At 42.2% G+C, this 20,651-nt stretch overlaps 1 protein-coding gene across 5 annotated transcripts in view; it reads left to right on the plus strand.

The window, feature by feature from the left end:
- Window positions 1-20,651, plus strand: part of LOC140203840 (ryanodine receptor 1-like) — a 575,532-nt gene that overhangs the window by 94,042 nt on the left and 460,839 nt on the right. For all 5 annotated transcript variants that reach the window (XM_072269965.1, XM_072269967.1, XM_072269966.1 and 2 more), the window contains exons 8-11: window positions 6,578-6,674; window positions 16,272-16,346; window positions 17,140-17,296; window positions 19,582-19,746. In XM_072269965.1, coding sequence (XP_072126066.1) covers window positions 6,578-6,674; window positions 16,272-16,346; window positions 17,140-17,296; window positions 19,582-19,746 — 494 coding nt within the window. The remainder of the gene's footprint in view (window positions 1-6,577; window positions 6,675-16,271; window positions 16,347-17,139; window positions 17,297-19,581; window positions 19,747-20,651) is intronic.

Genomic DNA, 20,651 nt, shown 5'->3' on the forward strand with positions numbered 1-20,651 from the left:
TATCTTAAGACAGAAAGAAAGCTTATTTTTATGTAACATATTGGTCTAATACATAGCAGAATATCGAAAACATTTAGATGGACAACATAACTAAAGAGGCTGTGCAAAATTTCATATTGTTTAGACAAAATGTTCTTATGATTTTCCTCAAATGCAAGCTAAAGTTTCAAATAACATTTATTTGTTTCAAAACAAAATTGAAACATCCAAATTATGTAATGCTTTGGAAGATATCTCAATATGCTGTGGTACTTAATATACTGTTTGGGTTGGAGATAGGGATGCCTTTATCCTGTGGGTATTGTAACTGCCAGAACATGAAAGCAGATATTTATCAAACACCATTGCTTTGGAGCAGTGCAGCTGTTGAGCTGACATTATATAGTTTAAATCCACCAGTGTTGAGTATATACTGGGAATAATGGTAGTGTATTAAGGATCATTACAGTTCACATACTGAAGTTTTGTTTAATGGTACCTTGAAACACTTCTTCACATTATATTCATAAAAGGGACATGCCGATGTTATTTGACCATGCACCAGCTATATGCATGAAATTCATTTTCAAAAGATTTCATCAATTAATTAATTTCACTTCTGATAAGTATATTAACATAAGTTAAGTTTAAGAATTACTTATCTATAGGGCTAACCCCTATAGACTTCAATGGATCTGGAGTTGAGAGGTATAGACATCACTGAGGATCTCACGTGGTCTGTACACACCAGCTGTGTGGTGAAAAAGGCACAACAGCACCTCTTTCACCTCAGATGGTTGAAGAAGTTTGATATGGGCCCCCCTGAATTCTAAGTACTTTCTACAGGGGCACAATTGAGAGCATCTTGACTGGCTGCATCACTGCCTGGTATGGGAACTGTACTTCCCTCAATCGCAGGACTCTGCAGAGAGTGGTGCGGACAGCCCAGTGCATCTGTAGACGTGAACTTCTCACTATTCAGGACATTTACAAAGACCGGTGTGTAAAAAGGGCCCGAAAGACCATTGGAGACCCGAGTCACCCCAGTCACAAACTGTTCCAGCTGCTACTATCCGGGAAATGGTACCACAGCATAAAACCCAGGACCAATAGACTTCTTCCACTGGGTTCAGACTGCTTAGTTCATGCTGATGCAACTGTATTTCTATGTTATATTGATATCCTGTTGTACATAATATTTATTATAAATTACGATAATTGCACATTGCACATTTGAACGGAGACGTAATGCAAAGATTTTTACTCCTCATTTATATGAAGGATGTAAGTAATAAAGTCAATTCGGTACAATATTGTAAAGGGATACCTGTAGAACGATGAAAATGTATTTGTACTTTTTACTTGAAGTTCCATAATCTATCTCAGTGAAGTATCCTAGGATTCCATCTGGTGAAAAGTTTGCCATATGAGGAGAAGTTGAGCAGATCAGAACTCTTAGAAAAGTGAGGGGTGATCTCTGAGGGATATAAAGTTCTTTCAGGGTTTGACAGGAGTTATTGCTTGCACTGACTGTGTTGTCTAATAGCAGAGGCTATGATATCAATATAAAGGCCTGTTTCTGTACTGTAGTGGTCTTTGACTCTTAAGGGGCCAGTCTTTAAGTGCTGAGGTGGGAAAATATTCTTCATTTACGGCAGTAAATGTTTTGAATTTATATCTTCAGAAGGCTGCAAAGATACCTTCACAAGATAAAGATTGATTAAAGATTAAGAGCATCCGTTAGTCTTGCGAGACCATGGATCTGCACCTGGAAAGTCTTCACTCTCCAGGGCGCAGGCCTGGGCAAGGTTGTATGGAAGACCAGCAGTTGCCCATGCTGCAAGTCTCCCCTCTCCATGACACCAATGTTGTCCAAGGGAAGGACACTAGGACCCATATAGCTTGGCACTGGTGTTGTCGCAAGGCAATATGTGATTAAGTGCCTTGCTCAAGGACACAACACGTTCCCTTGGCTGGGGCTCGAACTCACGACCTCCAGGTTGCTAGCCCAATGCCTTAACCACTTGGCCACATGCCCACAAAAGATTGATAGATTCTTAAATATTAAGGGAATCAAGAGAACTGAGGTTAGTGCAAAAAGTAGCGCCAAAACAGATCCCCTCTGATCTTATGGAATGGTAGAGCAAGGACTAGGGGTTTTGAGGAAAAGGTGGAAATTGACCAGATTGGATCTATAAACTATGAAGAGTGTGTCACAGTATGGAAATTACTGTGCACCCGGGTAAGTAGTCACCACACAGATCCTGGTGTATTTGACTGTTTGCCAATTTATTTTGCAGTTGATGAGATCCAAATAAATATTATTTAGGAATGACTTTGCTGTTTGATAGATATACAGCTTCAGTTAGTTTGATTAGATAGTTACATTTTAATTGACAGGGATCTTGTCATTACTGTAATTGCTAAAAATGCGTTTGTTCACATATTGGGCTGATAGTACTTAAAAAGTGGAGATCGGGTCAAGTTGGGATTGTGGGATGGAGGCTTGGGATGTGTAAAGAGTTATGTGAAGCTTGAGGGTCAGTTGGACGGGGATGAGGGTAACGGACAGGTTGGTGGTAGTTGAGGTTGGATGGATTTGAGGGATCGGACTGGCACTTTGCAAAGCAAATGTTAGAGACCAGAATGGTAAGTGAAATGAGGGTGGGATCAGGATTTTGTGTGGAGAACTGAGGACTACCATGTTGCCTATTGGGCCATGGTATCAGAGGTTTTGGTGATGGAGATTGCAGAGTTGGGGGAAGGTTGGTGAGGGTTGGTTGGATGTGATCCAAAGATGATGCTTAGTAGTCTAGTTACCTGGTGGGCATTATAGTTTGGCACTCTGTTATTAAAACCTAATTATCTCCTGAGTGTCCAATGATGGTTGTCCATGGCACGATATGCTCAGTGTGCTTTGTACAGGAATGATGTTATCTCATGCACCTAATTTGGAAGTGGCATCAGTGGTGCAGAGGCTAATGACAGGAAATGCTCAGTTGACTCTTACTTACTGCCCGTCACACCGCTGGCATTTAGGGCAGCAATGAAGGTCCCCCGTCTCTGGCTAAGTCCAGGGCTTCCTTCATCATGTCGGCAGCTGCCTCTTGGTTTTCACTACTGTCAGTCATGCAAGTCCCGGGTGGAGGCTCAGGAATACCATCACACTCAGATGTAGAAGGATTCTTCATTGCTGTTTCCAGTCTGGGTTGTTAGCCCTGAGCTGAATCCCTAAACCTGAAGGACCGACGAACCATTCCAAGTCTGGCCTCTACCTTTTGACCTGTTTGGCATGGATGATTCTACCAAGAACCAAAGCATAAAGCCCTGGCACCAGCCATTGTAGCTCTCCAGGTCATTGAGGTATACAAGCCTCCACACCGTGATAAGGTTATGGTCCTTTTGGAGATTCACAGAGTAACATGATCTCAAAATGATTGTTACTTTACAAGAATGAAAAATAAATCAATGTACAGTTACATGTATTGAGAAACAAATCTACGGAACTCATTAATTTAAGGCATACATTTTATTTGTGATTTCATAGGTATTACTTATGGCAGCTGTAACATCTGGTTTGAGTAATTTTGATGAAATGTATAGTGATTGCAATTAAATATTGCTTTAATGAAGTTGGTCCTCTGATGCAATGGAAACCAGTGTTCTGAAATACTTCTACTCAGAACTGTCTTATTTATGGATATTGAGTCAACAAAGCATTACAGCTCAAGTTGAGTCAAAGGTATGAAATATGGTCAGCATATCGTCGTCGTCGTTAGGTTGCATCTGGAATTTCCAGTTGGTGGACGATTTCCCTCCGTGCCGCTCTGTCCCAGCACTTGCCCACAACATCCCTAGTCTTGTCCAACTTGGTCCAATCCTTGATGTTATCCAGCCACGTTGTTCTTTACCTTCCTCTTCCTTTCTTTCCCTCCACCTTTCCAAATAGCAAGTCCGACAAGATGTTATCTCTCCGCGTAATGTGTCCACAATAAGCAACTTTTAACTTCATAGTCTTCTCCAGCAATATCCGTGGTCTATCAACTTCGGATAAAACCCTCTCATTTGAAATTTTCTCTACCCAGCTGATCTTCAAGATTCGTCGATAACACCACATTTCAAAAACATTAATTCGTTTCATGTCATCCTTCTTCAGGCTCCATGTTTCTGATCCCTACCTCAGTACTGACCATGCATAACACTCGAAGCGGATCCTACTTTGGATGTCTACCTTCCGATTGCATAGTAGATCTTTTAGCTTCATGAACTGGGTCTTAGACGTACCTATTCTCCTTCTGATCTCAACTTCACATCTCCCGTCACCTGTCAGACAACTGCCAAGATATTCAAACTTCCGCCCCTGTTCAATGTCTTGTCCATTCACTTGTAATGATACCATCATGAACGAGTGTTTAGTGTTTGTTTTGCTTATCACCATCGATTTTGATTTCTTAGGGTTGATTTTAAGTCCGTAGTCAAGGCTTTTGTCATTCACTTTATTCAGCATAATTTGCAGTTCTCATTCGCTGTCAGCTAACAACGTGGTGTCGTCCGCATACCTGATGTTATCCACCTTACGTCCTCCGATTGGAATACCTGTCTCCTGATGGTCGCATTCCTGAAAAATCCATTCTCCATAGAGGTTGAACAAATCCGGCAAGCCAGCACAGCCTTGTCTTACGCCTGGTTTAATACATGCCCATGGTGATAGCTCATTTTCTACCCTGACCGCCACTTTCTGTTTCCAATACAAGTTCCTTATTATTTGCACATTCTCCCATCCCAGATCATACTTGTTCAGCACCTCTATTACTTTCTCATGTCTTACTTTATCAAAAGCCTTTTCATAGTCAATAAAGCATAAGTAGATGGTCTTTTGTGCCTCAGTGCATCTCTCCATGATGTTTCTCATTGCTGATTTAACTTTCATTCTGCTGAACACTATTTCCAACAGTAGCTTGACACAGTGAGACATTATGCTTATCGTCCTGTGTTCGTTACATTTTAATCGTCCTTGGCTTTTTTGGTAAGGCAATAAATACCGATTTGAGAAAATCCTCCAGTAGATTTCCTGTCATATAACTGTTGTTTAGTATCGCTAGAAGGTTCATTTTTCCCTTCGGACCAAGTGATTTCAGAATTTCAGTGGGAATCTTATCTTCACCAGCTGCCTTTCTGACTTTTAGACTCCAAATCATATTTTCTATCTCTGACATCAATATTTTAAGTTGATTAGTCATTTGGTCAGTATATGTAGTCATAGTCATACTTTATTGATCCCAGGGGAAATTGGTTTTCGTTATAGTTGCACCATAAATAATAAATAGCAATAGAACCATAAATAGTTAAATAGTAATATGTAAGTTATGCCAGTAAATTATGAAATAAGTCCAGGACCAGCCTATTGGCTCAGGGTGTCTGACCCTCCAAGGGAAGAGTTGTAAAGTTTGATGGCCACAGGCAGGAATGACTTCCTATGACGCTCTGTGCTGCATCTTGGTGGAATAAGTCTCTGGCTGAATGTACTCCTGTGCCCACCCAGTACATTATGTAGTGGATGGGAGACATTGTCCAAGACGGCATGCAACTTAGACAGCGTCCTCTTTTCAGACACCACCGTGAGAGAGTCCAGTTCCATCCCCACAACATCACTGGCTTTACAGATGAGTTTGTTGATTCCGTTGGTGTCCGCTACCCTCAGCCTGCTTCCCCAGCACACAACAGCAAACATGATAGCACCGGCCACCACAGACTCGTAGAACATCCTCAGCATCGTCCAGCAGATGTTAAAGGACCTCAGTCTCCTCAGGAAATAGAGACGGCTCTGACCCTTCTTGTAGACAGCCTCAGTGTTCTTTGACCAGTCCAGTTTATTGTCCATTCATATCCCCAGGTATTTGTAATCCTCCACCATGTCCACACTGACCCCCTGGATGGAAACAGGGATCACCAGTACCTTAGCTCTCCTCAGGTCTACCACCAGCTCCTTAGTCTTTTTCACATTAAGCTGCAGATAATTCTGCTGACACCATGTGACAAAGTTTCCTACCGTAGCCCTGTACTCAGCCTCATCTCCCTTGCTGATGCATCCAACTATAGCAGAGTCATCCGAAAACTTCTGAAGATGACAAGACTCTGTGCAGTAGTGGAAGTCCGAGGTGTAAATGGTGAAGAGAAAGGAAGACAAGCCCCAGTGCTGCTGATCACTCTGTCAGACACACAGTGTTGCAAGCACACGTACTGTGGTCTGCCAGTCAGGTAATCAAGAATCCATGACACCAGGGAAGCATCCACCTGCATCGCTGTCAGCTTCTCCCCCAGCAGAGCAGGGCGGATGGTGTTGAACGCACTGGAGAAGTCAAAAAACATGACCCTCACAGTGCCCGTTGGCTTGTCCAGGTGGGCGTAGACACGGTTCAGCAGGTATGTAGAAATATGATGTAGAAATAGACTGACATATGAGCTTTAAAGGTTGAAGTGCATCAAAACAGTTCCGTTTACTCAGAGCAAACAGTTGAAAACTTTGAAAAGTGCTATGTTGAACTATTAGAGAGAAATTTACTCAGGTTCCTTTATGCTCTGTTTTTAATGTATACAGGATTCTTAACTGGAGGGCATGTTCTTCGCCTATTCCATGGCCATATGGATGAATGTCTTACTGTAGCATCATTTGATCAGGGTGAAGATCAATGCAGGTCGGTTTATAATTTTGTTTTTTAAAATATTTTAAAATATTCTGTTTTCAGCTGTGAAGTTTGTTTCTTAAGAGTAATAAAAGTCTCTTTCAAAAGACTGTAATACTTAGCGGTGACAAGCCACTTGCGGTGACACTAGACTGCATGATTAATAACACTACAGTTCAATCACTACTCTCTGTGCTGCTGGGATAGTTGAGCAATGACTAGTCCTTCTATGACGTGGAGGGGAAATTTCGGGGCCAACTTCGGTACATCCTTGTATCCAGTGATCCATTGAAACATTTGTGTGACGGCATTAAAGACATTGTTCGCCATTCTCTTAGTGATAGAGGTCCTTCTTGTGTGCCCTCTCTTACCTTAAATCATTGGTTCCCAACCTGGGGTTCATGGACCTCTGGCTTAATGGTATTGGTCCATGGCATAAAAATGGTTTGGAAACCCTGCCCTAAATCTATGTCCTCTAGCTTTATTCACCTTTGATAATAAGTGTTTTTTGCAGTTCACCTGACTGTACCTTTCATAATTTTATATACTTCAATAGTGTACCCTCTTAACCTCTCTCGCTCTGAGAAATCAGGCCCAGCTCCTTCAGTCTCTCCTCATAACCGAAGCACTCCAACCCAGACAGCATCCTTCTTGCCCTTTCCTGTGCTGTCACATCAATCTCATAGTGCAGTGACCAGAACTACGTGTGGTAACAAGACAGGGTCTGACCAAGGTTTTGTTAAGATGGAGCATAACCTCCCTGCTTCGGTGTTTCCTAACTAAAGAAAGCCAGGATTCCATGTTTACTACCTGTACTTCTATCTGCAAGGATCTTTGGTGTCATACACCAAGGTTCCTCTGTTCCTCAATACTCCTCAGGACCTTGCCATTTATGGTGAATCTCCTAACACCATTGGTGCTCCCAAAATGCATTAGGGTTATGTTGCCTCTAATACATTTTATCCCATTTCACCAACAAGTTTTTATCAATCTATACTATCCTCCACACTGTCAACAACTCCAGCAGTCTTTGTGTCATCTGTGAACTTACTGATCATTCTTTCAACATCTACATCCAAATCATTCTTGTATGTAACAAACAACTAGGGTCCCAGTACCAAATGTTATGGAACACCAATAAACAGATGCATACAATTACAAAAACACTATTTTACCATTTTATCTCTTAATCCCTTACTAATTTTGGATCCATATTTGCCCTTTATCCTATGAGCCTTAACCATGTGGTCCAGTCTCCATTGTGGGACCATGTTGAAGAGCTTGATGATCTGCACTATCCTCATCAATACACTTTGTTACAGCCTGACAAATTCAGTCAGGTTGGTCAGACAAATTTACCCGTGGCAAAGCCACGATGGCTTTCTCTGGTCAGTTCCCACCTTTGAGTGATCCTTAATATTATCCTTCATAATTTCTTTTTCTAATAACATCCCTGCGAATGATGTTGGGCTCACAGGTCTGCAAAGGCCAGACTGTTTTCTGTTGCCCTTTTTGAAAAGTTTGAGCATATTTGTCATCCTCCAGTCATCTAGTATCTCACTTGTGCCTGGAGAAGATTTAAGAACCTCAGCCAGAGCCACATACTAGAGGATGTTAGGATGGAATTTCATTTGCCATAGCCTTTTTTTTTCTCTATCTATAGACATTTCTGTAACTTATGTTTTGTTGTACTCTTGTCTTTTCTGATTATAACTGCCACTTTATAATAATCGTCATCTTGCAACATCACAGATTTTTCCTCTTCTACATTGGAGAAACAAAACAGGTGGCACTGTGAGCTAAGAATGTAATACTGTGAATTCAGCAAAGTGGGCAGCTATTCTTAATTTCAGAATCCGAATCAGGTTTAATATCACTGGCATATGTTGTGAAATTTGTTAACTTTTCAGCAGCAGTACAAAACAATATATAATAACATCGGAAAAAACTGAATTACAGTAAATGTGTGTATGTTACATATGTATATATGATGTGTTTCAGATATTTCTATTTAGTAGTGCAAAAACAGAAATAAAAAATGTAGTGAGGTAGTGTTCATAGTTCTGATAGCCATTCAGAAATCAGATGGCAGAGGGGAAGAAGCTGTTCCCAAATCACTGAGTATGTGCCTTCAGGCTTCTGTACCTCCTTCATGATGGTAACAATGAGAAGAGGGCATACCCTGAGTGGTGGGGGTCCTTAGTGATGGGCTCCACTTTTTTGAGGCATCGCTCCTTTAAGATGTTTTGGATACTGTGGAGGCCAGTGCCCAAGATGGAGCTGACTAATTCAGAATAGGGTTGATGGGCAGAAGTCTGTCACCGTGTAAGGCTTTGGTACAATACTGTAGCATGGCTTTCTCATTAACATAACTTGCTGTTTTAAAGAGTTATTTCAAAAAGCTAATACATCATGTGGAGCTGGAGGATTTTTTAAATTACTACCCCTGTCGCAGATTTTATAGATAAAATGGATGGTGCAAATTACAGTGGTTATTGAAGGTGGACAAGGATCATTCATCTTAAGGAGCGGGAAGTGTTTGACCTCTAAGAGGAAATACTTTTTAGAAGAAAAAGCTTGTATTTTGAAAATGATATGGTGCTTACCTCTGAATGTAGCAGCACAAACGAGAGATAGGAAGAGCTCCATGTGCCAGATGGAACAAAGAGCAAGGTCATAAGGACAAGCCAGAGGACTACAGGCCAGTGAGCTGTGCATCAGCGGTTAGAAAGTTAATGGAAGGGATTCTGAGGGACAGGATATATTTGCATTTGGAAGGACAAGGACTGATCAAGGAGATACTATCTTTAATTGAGCTTTTTGAGGAGATGACCAAGAGCACTTATGAGGGCAGTGGTGATTGTATATTTAAATTCCTTGGCATTATCATAGAGGATCTGTCATAGGACCATAATGTAAGTATCATCACAAAGAAGGCACCACAGCACCTCTACTTTCTTCGAAGTTTGTGCAGGTTCAGCATGTCATCTAAAACTTTTAACAACTTCTATAGATGCACAACATAGAGTATTCTGATTGGTTGCATCATGGCCTGGTATGGAAAGCCAGTGCCCAAGAATGGAAAAGTGGTGAATGCAGCCCAGTCTATCACAGGCAAAGCCCTCCCCACCATTGAGCACATCAAGGAGCACTGTCAGAAGAAAGCAGCATCCATCATCAAGGACCCCCACCATCCAGGCCATGCTGTCTTTTCACAGCTGCCTTTGTGAAGGAGGTGCCGGAGCCTTAGGTCCATACCTGAGGTAGTATATGATGACATATACGTACTTTGAACTTTGAACTTTAGCATGGCCCCTAACATTGGTTCAGAAGATTGCACCATGTGAAGCCCAAGATGAGCTAGCCATTTGGATACAAAATTGGTAGGAAGTAAAATGTAATGGAGCATTGCTTTTCAGATTACAAACCTGTAATAGAGTGATTGGTGCTGGGTCCTTCATTGATCATCATGTGACTCGAGAGGATATAGGCAACATGATTATTAAATTTGCAGATTATTGAACAGCGAGGCCTGAGGTACAAGTACATAGTTCTCAGAAAGAGACAATGTAGGTAGACAGAGCAGTGAAGGTGTATGATGCGTTTACCTTCGTTGCCCCAGACATTGGATAGAGGAGCTGGGATGTCATGTTACAATTGTAAACATCATTATTTAGACAACTCTTAGAGTACTGTGTGCACTTTTTGCTCGCCACATAATAGGAAGGATGTGATTAAGCTAGAGAGGATGCAGACTCTGCTCCATCTAGCGGAATTAGTCCTTACTCTTACTAATTTCTCCTTTGGCTCCTCCCACTTCCTCCAAACTAAAGGTGTAGCTATGGGCACCCGTATGGGTCCTAGCTATGCCTGCCTTTTTGTTGGCTTTGTGGAACAATCTATGTTCCGTGCCTATTCTGATATCTGTCCCCCACTTTTCCTTCGCTACATCGATGACTGCATTGGCGCTGCTTCCTGCACGCATGCAGAGCTCGTTGACTTTACTAACTTTGCCTCCAACTTTCACCCTGCCCTCAAGTTTACCTGGTCCATTTCCGACACCTCCCTCCCCTTTCTAGATCTCTCTGTCTCTGTCTCTGGAGACAGCTTATCCACTGATGTCTACTATAAGCCTACTGACTCTCACAGCTATCTGGACTACTCCTCTTCTCACCCTGTCTCTTGCAAAAACGCCATCCCCTTCTCGCAATTCCTCCGTCTCCGCCGCATCTGCGCTCAGGATGAGACTTTTCATTCTAGGACGAGGGAGATGTCCTCCTTTTTTAAAGAACGGGGCTTCCCTTCCTCCGCTATCAACTCTGCTCTTAAACACATCTCCCCCATTTCATGTACATCTGCTCTCACTCCATCCTCCCGCCACCCCACTAGGAATAGGGTTCCCCTGGTCCTCACCTACCACCCCACCAGCCTCCGGGTTCAACATATTATTCTCCGTAACTTCCGCCACCTCCAACGGGATCCCACCACTAAGCACATCTTTCCCTCCCCCTGCCTCTCTGCTTTCCGCAGGGATCGCTCCCTACGCGACTCCCTTGTCCATTCGTCCCCCCCCCCATCCCTCCCCACTGATCTCCCTCCTGGTACTTATCCTTGTAAGCGGAACAAGTGCCACACATGCCCTTACACTTCCTCCTTTACCACCATTCAGGGCCCCAAACAGTCCTTCCAGGTGAGGTGACACTTCACCTGTGAGTCGGCTGGGGTGATATACTGCGTCCGGTGCTCCCGATGTGGCCTTTTATATATTGGCGAGACCCGACGCAGACTGGGAGACCGCTTTGCTGAACACCTACGCTCTGTCCGCCAGAGAAAACAGGATCTCCCAGTGGCCACACATTTTAATTCCACATCCCATTTCCATTCTGACATGTCTATCCACGGCCTCCTGTACTGTAAAGATGAAGCCACACTCAGGTTGGAGGAACAACACCTTATATTCCGTCTGGGTAGCCTCCAACCTGATGGCATGAACATCGACTTCTCTAACTTCCGCTAATGCCCCACCTCCCCCTCGTACCCCATCTGTTATTTATTTTTATACACACATTCTTTCTCTCACTCTCCTTTTTCTCCCTCTGTCCCTCTGAATATACCCCTTGCCCATCCTTTAGGTTCCCCCCGCCCTTGTCTTTCTTCCCGGACCTCCTGTCCCATGATCCTCTCGTATCCCTTTTGCCAAACACCTGTCCAGCTCTTGGCTCCATCCCTCCCCCTCCTGTCATCTCCTATCTTTTTGGATCTCCCCCTCCCCCTCCAACTTTCAAATCCCTTACTCACTCTTCCTTCAGTTAGTCCTGACGAAGGGTCTCGGCCTGAAACGTCGACTGCACCTCTTCCTAGAGATGCTGCCTGGCCTGCTGCGTTCACCAGCAACTTTGATGTGTGTCACAGGAATATTACTTGGACTGGAGAGCTTGAGTTATAAAGAAAGACTGGATAGGCTGGGACTGTTTTACCTTTAGCAAAGGAGGATGAAGAGTAACCTTTTGGATGTTTGTTTATAAACTAATGAGGGGCATCAGTAGGGTGGAAAGTCGCAGTCTTTTTTCCAAGGTAGGTGAGTCTAAAGCTAGAGTGCATACTCTAGATTTGATGTGAAAGGTGTAAAATGTAAAGGGAATACAAGGGGCAGGTTTTACCAACAGAGGCTAGAGTGAGTATATGGGACAAGATAGAAGAGCTGGGTACTTCATGCAAGTTGGATTTTAATGTGTATTTAAGTGAAGACAGCACAGCTTGAATTTCTTTAAGGAAAAAATGTCCTATCTTTGTTGTGTTTTGTGATGCATGAGTTGGTGTTTGGACAAGGCACAGTTAGTACACTAGGAATGGGTGAAATCAACTTACTCAGCAAAGTTCTCTAAAGAAACTGAGCTAGCTCTCTATTTATGGCTCTGTGTGTTGTTTAAGCTACACATGAGTCCAACTCCAGAATATAATTTAATGCAAAGCAATCATTGAGACACTTACCTTTCACTGCAGTCTAGTGCAGCAGTCAGCACAATGCTTTACAGCACTGGCTATAAGATCGGGGTTCAATTCCTGCTGCTGTCTGTAAAGCATTTGTACATTCTTTATGTTTATGTGACTGTGTGGTGCTCTGGTTTCCTCTCACATTTCAAAGATGAGCTGGTTGCCCACTACGATAGTAAGCTGTGGGCATACTATGTTGACACTGGAAGCATGGCAACACGTGTGGGCTGCCTCAAAATCCCCGACACAAGGAAACGCATTTCAATGTATGTTTTGATGTACATGTGACAAATGTAATACTTAATGCTTTAATCTTTGACAGGTGCCATGTGCTAAAGCTGCTCTTCAAAGCTAACTTTTCTAATTCAAGGATAGAATGCCATCTATTTGATCTATGAATGGAAATCAGCATCCTATACTGGAAATATATTTTCCCTTTCATGTTATGTTTAACCACTCTGTTCGAAGTGGGTTCATAAGAGTAATGAGTAACACACACAAAATGCTGGAGGAACTTTCAGCCTAAAACAACATGGATACTGCCTGACTTGCTGAGTTCCTCCAGCACTTTGTTTTTCCATAACAGTAATGTTAGAACTACTTATTCACATGTCTAGGATGTAGCTCCCTATAATTTTCAGTGGTAATTAGGGGTGAGCTATGAATGTTAACCTGCAGCCAAAAGCTACTGTCTGTGAGCGAAAACACATTGAGTTAAATTTGATTCCACTTACTGAAATGGTTCTAGTTTCCATGCTTCTACTACTGGTTATCCCATTTTCTTTATGCGTTGTGAAAGCTTAAGACAAGAAACAGAACATATATTTTTCTGCATATAATCAAGACTTAACCATGCAGTCATTGTCTTATTTCTTTGTGCATCCTTAAGCATCTGTCTTTCAAAGGTCTTTTCCTGCCATTCTAGTGACATGCTGTGCTCCCCTAATTGTTGCTTGCAGAATGATCGTATCAGAATAGATTGCAGATGGCTGTGAAGAGCAGCTATGTACAGCTCTGAGCCTTAATGCTTCAGCTTCAGAATGTCAATCTCACCAGGAGCAGCAGCATTCAGGATCATCTGGCTGACAGACACCAATGGGGAATCTATCAGAATGATGATGATGGAACCTTGCATGCTGTCCTTCAGAGAGGATGGCATTGTTCTCCGAAACCACTGATAGTCCCCTAGAGTAGTGGAGGAGGGTATTAGCTGCCTTCTGAAGTTTTTGAAACAATAAATTGTTGGTTTGCAGTCATCCTCACATTCCTTTATCCTCGCTATCTTCCTCCAAGGTCAGACACTAGCACCCAAACTCATACTGCCACCTTCTTGAGCTTGCATGATCATAATCATTCCTGTTACTTTAGGTGGCATTTTCCTATGGGGGGGATTATAATAAAGACCTGTAATAGGAGTGTCGGTGCAAAGCCATGTTTCTGTAGACCTCCATTCCCTGTCTGCGCACTCATAGAATCATGGAGACACCCAGAACAGGAACAAGCTCTTTGAGCCACCTTGCTCATGCTGACCATTAAGTTCTTACCTGTGCTAACTTCATTTATCAGCACTTTTCTGTAGCCTTCTCTTCCTTGGTAATAAATGTTCAAAGACTACCTGCCTCACCACCTGCTCAGATAATGTGTTCCACATTTCAGCCACCCTCTGAATGAAAAAAATCTTCCTTGACACCCCTCTAAATCTGTTGTTCCTCACTTTAGATGTTTACCATCTGTGTTCAAATGTCTGTGTTAGAGGAAGGAATGCTCACTCTCTACCGTATCTATGCCCCCTGTTCTCTTTGACACCTTCATTAAGAGCTTCCTCAAGGGAAGCATACCCAGCCTATCGAGTTTCTCCTTGTAACAGAAAATAGTTGCAATTTTGAAACATCATCAGTAATTATCTGTTACAAGGAGAAACTCGATAGGCTGGATATGCTTCCTTTGGAGCAGAAGAAGCTCTGAATGAAGGTGTCAAAGGTGTCATTGATACAGTAGAGAGTGAACATTCTTTCCTCTAACAGAGACATCTGAACACAGATGGTAAACATCTAAAGTGAGGAACAACAGATTTAGAGGGGTTTCAAGGAAGATTTTTTTCATTCAGAGGGTGGCTGAAGTGTGGAACGCATTATCTGAGCAGGTGGTGAGGCAGGTAGACTTTGAACATACAAGGGGTACCAGGGATTCTCAGACCTGACTTTAAAAAAAAATCCAACTTTATGCAAATTCTTCTGGGCTCTAGTGTAGGGTGTAGTACTTAAATTTCTTCACTAGGAAACAATGCAAAGATCACCCATAGAAAAATCCAGTGCCATCTCCAAACTCTGCTTCGGGTGAGGTCAAATGTTATGAATGCCGAGCCACTTCTTGTTAGTACACATTTTTATTTGTTAAACTGCTAATAGTTTCCTTTTTGATTAGCAGAACACTCTGTCTGGTAAAAACATTTGTCATAGTTTTATTACTGGTGATGACCTCCTGTCACCTATGTTGACCGTTCATAGTCTGCTTTTTACATACCAGTCCCCAAGGGCTATTGAGGCTAACAATTTTAACGTCTCAGCCCAAAATGTCAACCTTTTATTCCTTTCCATAGATGCCGCCTGACCTACTGAGTCCCCTCTGCCATTTTGTGTATGTCACGCTTAATGATAAGGGAAATTCAATTTACAGACAGTTCTTGGTAACAGAACCCTTATCTAACTTGCGGTCCCTGTACAGAGATAGTAGAAAATTTGTACATGAAAAATTCCTTCTGGGTACCCTCCAACCTTATGGCATGAATATTAATTTCTATTTCTGGTGAACAAATTTCCCCCACCCTTCCTCTATTCTCCACTCTGACCTTTCACTTCCTCTCAGCACTTCCCTCTGCCCCTCCACCTTCCCTTTCTCCTACTGTCTGTTCTCCTCTCCTATCAAATTCTTTCTAATCCAGCCCTACACCTTTTCTACCCTCCTGGCTTCACCTATCACCTTCCAGCTAGCCTCTCTCACGTCCCCACACCTTTTTATTCTGGCATCTTCCCTCCTCCTTCTCAATCCTGAAGAAGGGTCTCGATCCGAAATGTTGGCTGTTTACTCTTTTCCGTGGATGCTGCCTGACCTGCTGAGTTCCTCCAGCGTATTGTGTGTCTTGCTTTGGATTTCCGGCATCTGCTAACTTTCTCCCGTTTGTGCTTCAATAACAAACTTTCGGTAATCTGATAATTGTTAAGTGCTAATATACTCAATAATCCTAGGGGAGGGAGGGAGAGAACGTCGACTCAGACCATGAGAGGCCTGTGTCAGGCATTTTCATGCCTTACAAGGCACAGATTGGAAGTCTGTGTGGGGTGTCACTCCTCGCACAGACACTAGAGCAATGTGTAGTTAAGTGCCTTGCTCAGGGACACAAACATGCTGCCACAGCTGAGGCTCGAACTAGCGACCTTGAGGTAACTAGACGAACGCCTTAACCACTTGACCACGTGCCCGACACAATAATCCTAACTTTAAAAAAAAAAGCCCTTTTGAATCTCTTTGGAAAAATTTCAAACTTCCTTTGTCATTTTAGCCATTTTAATTGTGCAAATTTATGAACTGAGTTAGTACTCTCTTTATATCCTACAGGTTTGTTCACTATGAAGGTGGTGCAGTGTGTAGTCACGCCAGGTCTTTATGGCGATTGGAGCCACTACGCATCAGGTAGGGATTGATTCTGGCTTCCAGTAATGATTCAATGTTATTTAGAGGAAATATGTGAATTAGATTAGTTTATTAGATTAACCAGGTAAAATTGGAAGCATAAAACCAGTGATTAATAGTATAGGTGACTCAAACTATACCTTGAATTAACTTTTACCTTAAATATTTCAAATTTAATAAAAAATCATGATGGGAAATATATGAGATAAGTTAATCAAGGAAATGGTTTAAATAAATATCAAATAAATACAAATATTACGTAATTATACACATGTGAAACTGCAGTCTGAGAGCCGGCTGGTGGCGCAATGACATCAGTGCCGGACTCTGGAACGAAGGTTCCTGGGTTCGAATCCAGTTGAGGCCACTCCCGAATATGCTCTCCATCCGTGCCGGGTTGAGTGTCGAGATCGCGACTGGACTTCATAAACTGAAAGGGAAAAATACCGCAAAAAGTCTGTGTGAGGAGTGGCGCGCCACACAGTCTCTCTCTCTCGCTCCGTGCCTTGTAAAAGGCATGAAAAAGACATCGTCCCGCCAACATCGCACGCACACGCACGCGCCGTTTGAATATAGTGTACAGGTCTGCTCTGCCTATCCAATGAAGTATATACTTGTCACAGGTAAGTGCAGTAAAAGATCATCCCGTTGATTTGCAAGATGGCATTGTAGGAACAGATGAATGAGAGGAGATGTCATTTACTAAAGATTTAGATGTCAAGAGTTGATAACTTTATTCATGGAAATGTGAGCTTTCATTCATTTTCTGAATAATCGTTATTGTTCTCAACAGCTGGAGTGGCAGCCACATGAAATGGGGTCAGCCTTTCCGTATTCGTCATGTTACCACAGGCAGATATTTGGGCCTTGATGAGGAGAAAGGGCTTCTGCTCTTTGATCAAGAGAAATCAAACACCAAAATCACTTCATTTTGTTTCCGAATCTCAAAGGTGAGAAAAGATTTGTTTTTCCCTGTATTTATCATGTATTGCATTGTACAGCTGTCACAAAGTTAACAAATTTCATGGCATATGCCAGCGACATTAAACCTGATTCTGATTCTGAAAGTGAAGCAGAAGAGAAATAATTTATTGTACAAAATTATGCCAAGCTTCCCAGACATTTCTGGACGAGGTTATATAATTTATTCCTGGTTATATAATTTATTCCTTAGTTGATTTTAGGAAGACAGCAGTTGTATTGGTATCCCATTAGAATGAGTGTTTTACCCTAGATGCTTCATTTTCACTTTCATGCTTTTGAGGATAAGGGCTTCCCTCTCACAACAATAACAAGCACAAAAGAATGATTCCGGGAATGAGAGGGTTAAGATATGAGGAATGTTTGTCCGCTCTTGGACTGTATTCCTTGGAGTTTAGAAGAATGAGGGGGGACCTCATAGAAACATTTCAAATATTGAAAGGCATGGACAGAGTGGATGTGGCAAAGTTGTTTCCCATGATGGGGGAGTCTAGTACGAGAGGGCAGGACTTAAGGATTGAAGGGTGCCCATTCAGAACAGAGATGCGAAGAAATTTTTTTAGCCAGAGGGTGGGTGAATCTATGGAATTTGTTGCCACGGGCGGCAGTGGAGGCCAAGTCATTGGGTATATTTAAGGCAGAGATTGATAGGTATCTGAGTAGCCAGGGCATCAAAGGTTATGGTGAGAAGGCGGGGGAGTGGGACTAAATAGGAGAATGGATCAGCTCGTGGTAAAATAGCAGACTCAATGGGCCGAAGGGCCGACTTCTGCTCCTTTGTCTTATGGTCTAAAAGGGCTGTCTCCTCCTTGGAGCTCAGAGAGATTGTCATTTCCAAGACTGGGCCGTGCTGCTGCACTTCTTGATTTTGATCAACTAGACCTTGAGTAAGCATGATTAAAACTAAACTGTGATAATCAAGCAGAAGATAGATCTTGCTGGAAGAAACATATCCATACTCTAAATCTAAAATCTACTTGCCCCAGTTCTGACTCATTCCTCTCCAATCTTGAGCATTCTCCCTTATCATAGCTGATTTTGTTTTCTGCCTTTGACAGTGCACATTCTTAAAAGTTCATTTGTCAGGCATTTCCTACTATATTTTTCAATAGATAGGGCAAAATAAATAGCCATTAAATTATCCTGATTCTATCTGTGTGTGAGAATGCTTGCTGATTATTTAAAACATGGTAATCATGCTCACCGTATATGATTCCAATTTTTATTTTGAATTGAATTGACTTTATTTCTACATCCTTCACACACACAAGGAGTAAAAATCTTTGTTATGTCTCGTCTAAATGTGCAATCATACTAATTTATAATAAATAGAACAGTCAATGTAACATACAAATACACTCAAATCAGCGTGAGTTCATCAGTCTGACGGCCTGGTGGAAGAAGCTGTCCCGGAGCCTGTTGGTCCTGGCTTTTATGCTGCGGTACCGTTTCCTGGATGGTAGCAGCTGGAATAGATTGTGGTTGGGGTGACTTGGGTCCCCAATGATCCTTCGGGCCCTTTTTTCACACCTGTCTTTGTAAGGGTCCTGAATCATGGGAAGTTCACAACTACAGACGTGCTGGGCTGTCTGCACCACTCTCTGCAGAGTCCTGCAATCAGTTTGTGAATTCCTGAGCAGCCTAGAATCTATGCTGATTGAAGTTGGATGTTAAAAGATTATATATTTATCAAGGTACAGCATAGAATGGGCTCTTTCATCCCCTTGAGTCGCGCTTTCCAGCAATCTCCGATGTAACCACAGCCTAATCACAGAACAACTTACAATGACCTGTTGACCTACCCAGTATGTCTTTAGACTGTGGGAGGAAACCAGGGCTCCCAGGGAAAACTCACGCATTCCACGGGGAGGATGTACAGAGACTCCTTGCAGATGGCACCATGAGATGTTATAGCTCTGACCGCTACACTATATATGAATAGTATTATTCTTCAGATGTCTGTTGACTACTCCTCCAGGGATTGTTCTCCACAGACTTAATGTGATCCCTCATTCACTCCAGTTTTGCATTCATGTGCGATGCCAGTTCTGACTCATTAGTGCTTCTAAATATTGCTCATTGAAATAGTTAAAATGTTTTGACATTCTGTAAGGAGAAATAAAGTCACAGACATCTTCAATAACATAAATAAAAGAACAACAGCAATCTCTTTCAAGTGAGCAAATGGCCTTTATACAAATCACAGTGAGCTGTGCATTGAAACAGGACTGAACCTAATTTTCTGCTCTCTTAGGATAAAATCGATACTGGTCATAAAAGAGATGTAGAAGGCATGGGAACTCCTGAGATCAAGTATGGTGAGTCGATGTGCTTTGTCCAACATGTGAACAGTGGACTTTGGCTGACCTATGCAGCAGCAGATACCAAGACAGTTCGATTGGGCCCCTTAAAGAGAAAAGTAAGTGCATCTACTTCCCAATTACAAATTAAGGCTTCAACCTTAACATCATAAAATTTGTTATTTACCATTGAAGTTAATAGTTTACTCACTTAATTGTAAATTTCTGTATTGGAAAGTGACCGTGCTGTTTGTTTGTGCTTTAAATATTTTGTGATTATATACTATCTGCCTCCCATCCGACACAAGACCATCAAGATCCCACATGAAGGAATGATCCAAAATAATTCGAGCCTAATAACATTTTTGTGATCAGCGACTTGTGACTAGTGAGACTCCACAGGGTTGTTTGTAATATACATGAATGGTTGAAATTGATGAGCTGGTGTTCAGCGCACTGCTCTGCAAAGTCTACTCAACTCTGCACTGAACTGAAGCTGTGGCCTGCAACTAATGAGCTCCTGAATCGGCTGTGACTGGCTTCGTGGCTGTGGGCTCACTTTCGTGAACTACAGTTCTGAATGTTATTTCTTTCTTTTATTATTTAGGCAACTTATTTTGTTTCCGCACATTGGCTGTTTGACGGAATTTTTTTAATGGGTTCTATTGGGTTTCTCTGTTTTATGGTTGCCTGTAAGGAGACAAATCCCAAGGTTGGAAATAGCATACAATCTTTGAGAATAAATGTACTTTGAACTTTGATTAGGATGGGAATGTAGGAGGCATAAATGGTAAGTTCACAAATGCAATGAAGATTGGTGGAATTGCTGATAGTGTTGAGAGTAGTCTTAGGCTACAAGAAATAACAGAGGGAGTTCAATCCTGAAAATGTGAAGCGACGCATTTTGGGAGTACTAATGTGGGTAGGATATGCACAATAAGTAGTAAAGTCCTAGGGAGGAATGAAGAACAGAGGGACCTTGGTGTGTAAGTTCAAACATCCTTGAAGATGGCAGTGCTGTTGG

This window comes from Mobula birostris, chromosome 10 (assembly GCF_030028105.1).
Source record: "Mobula birostris isolate sMobBir1 chromosome 10, sMobBir1.hap1, whole genome shotgun sequence".
Lineage (NCBI taxonomy): Eukaryota > Metazoa > Chordata > Chondrichthyes > Myliobatiformes > Myliobatidae > Mobula > Mobula birostris.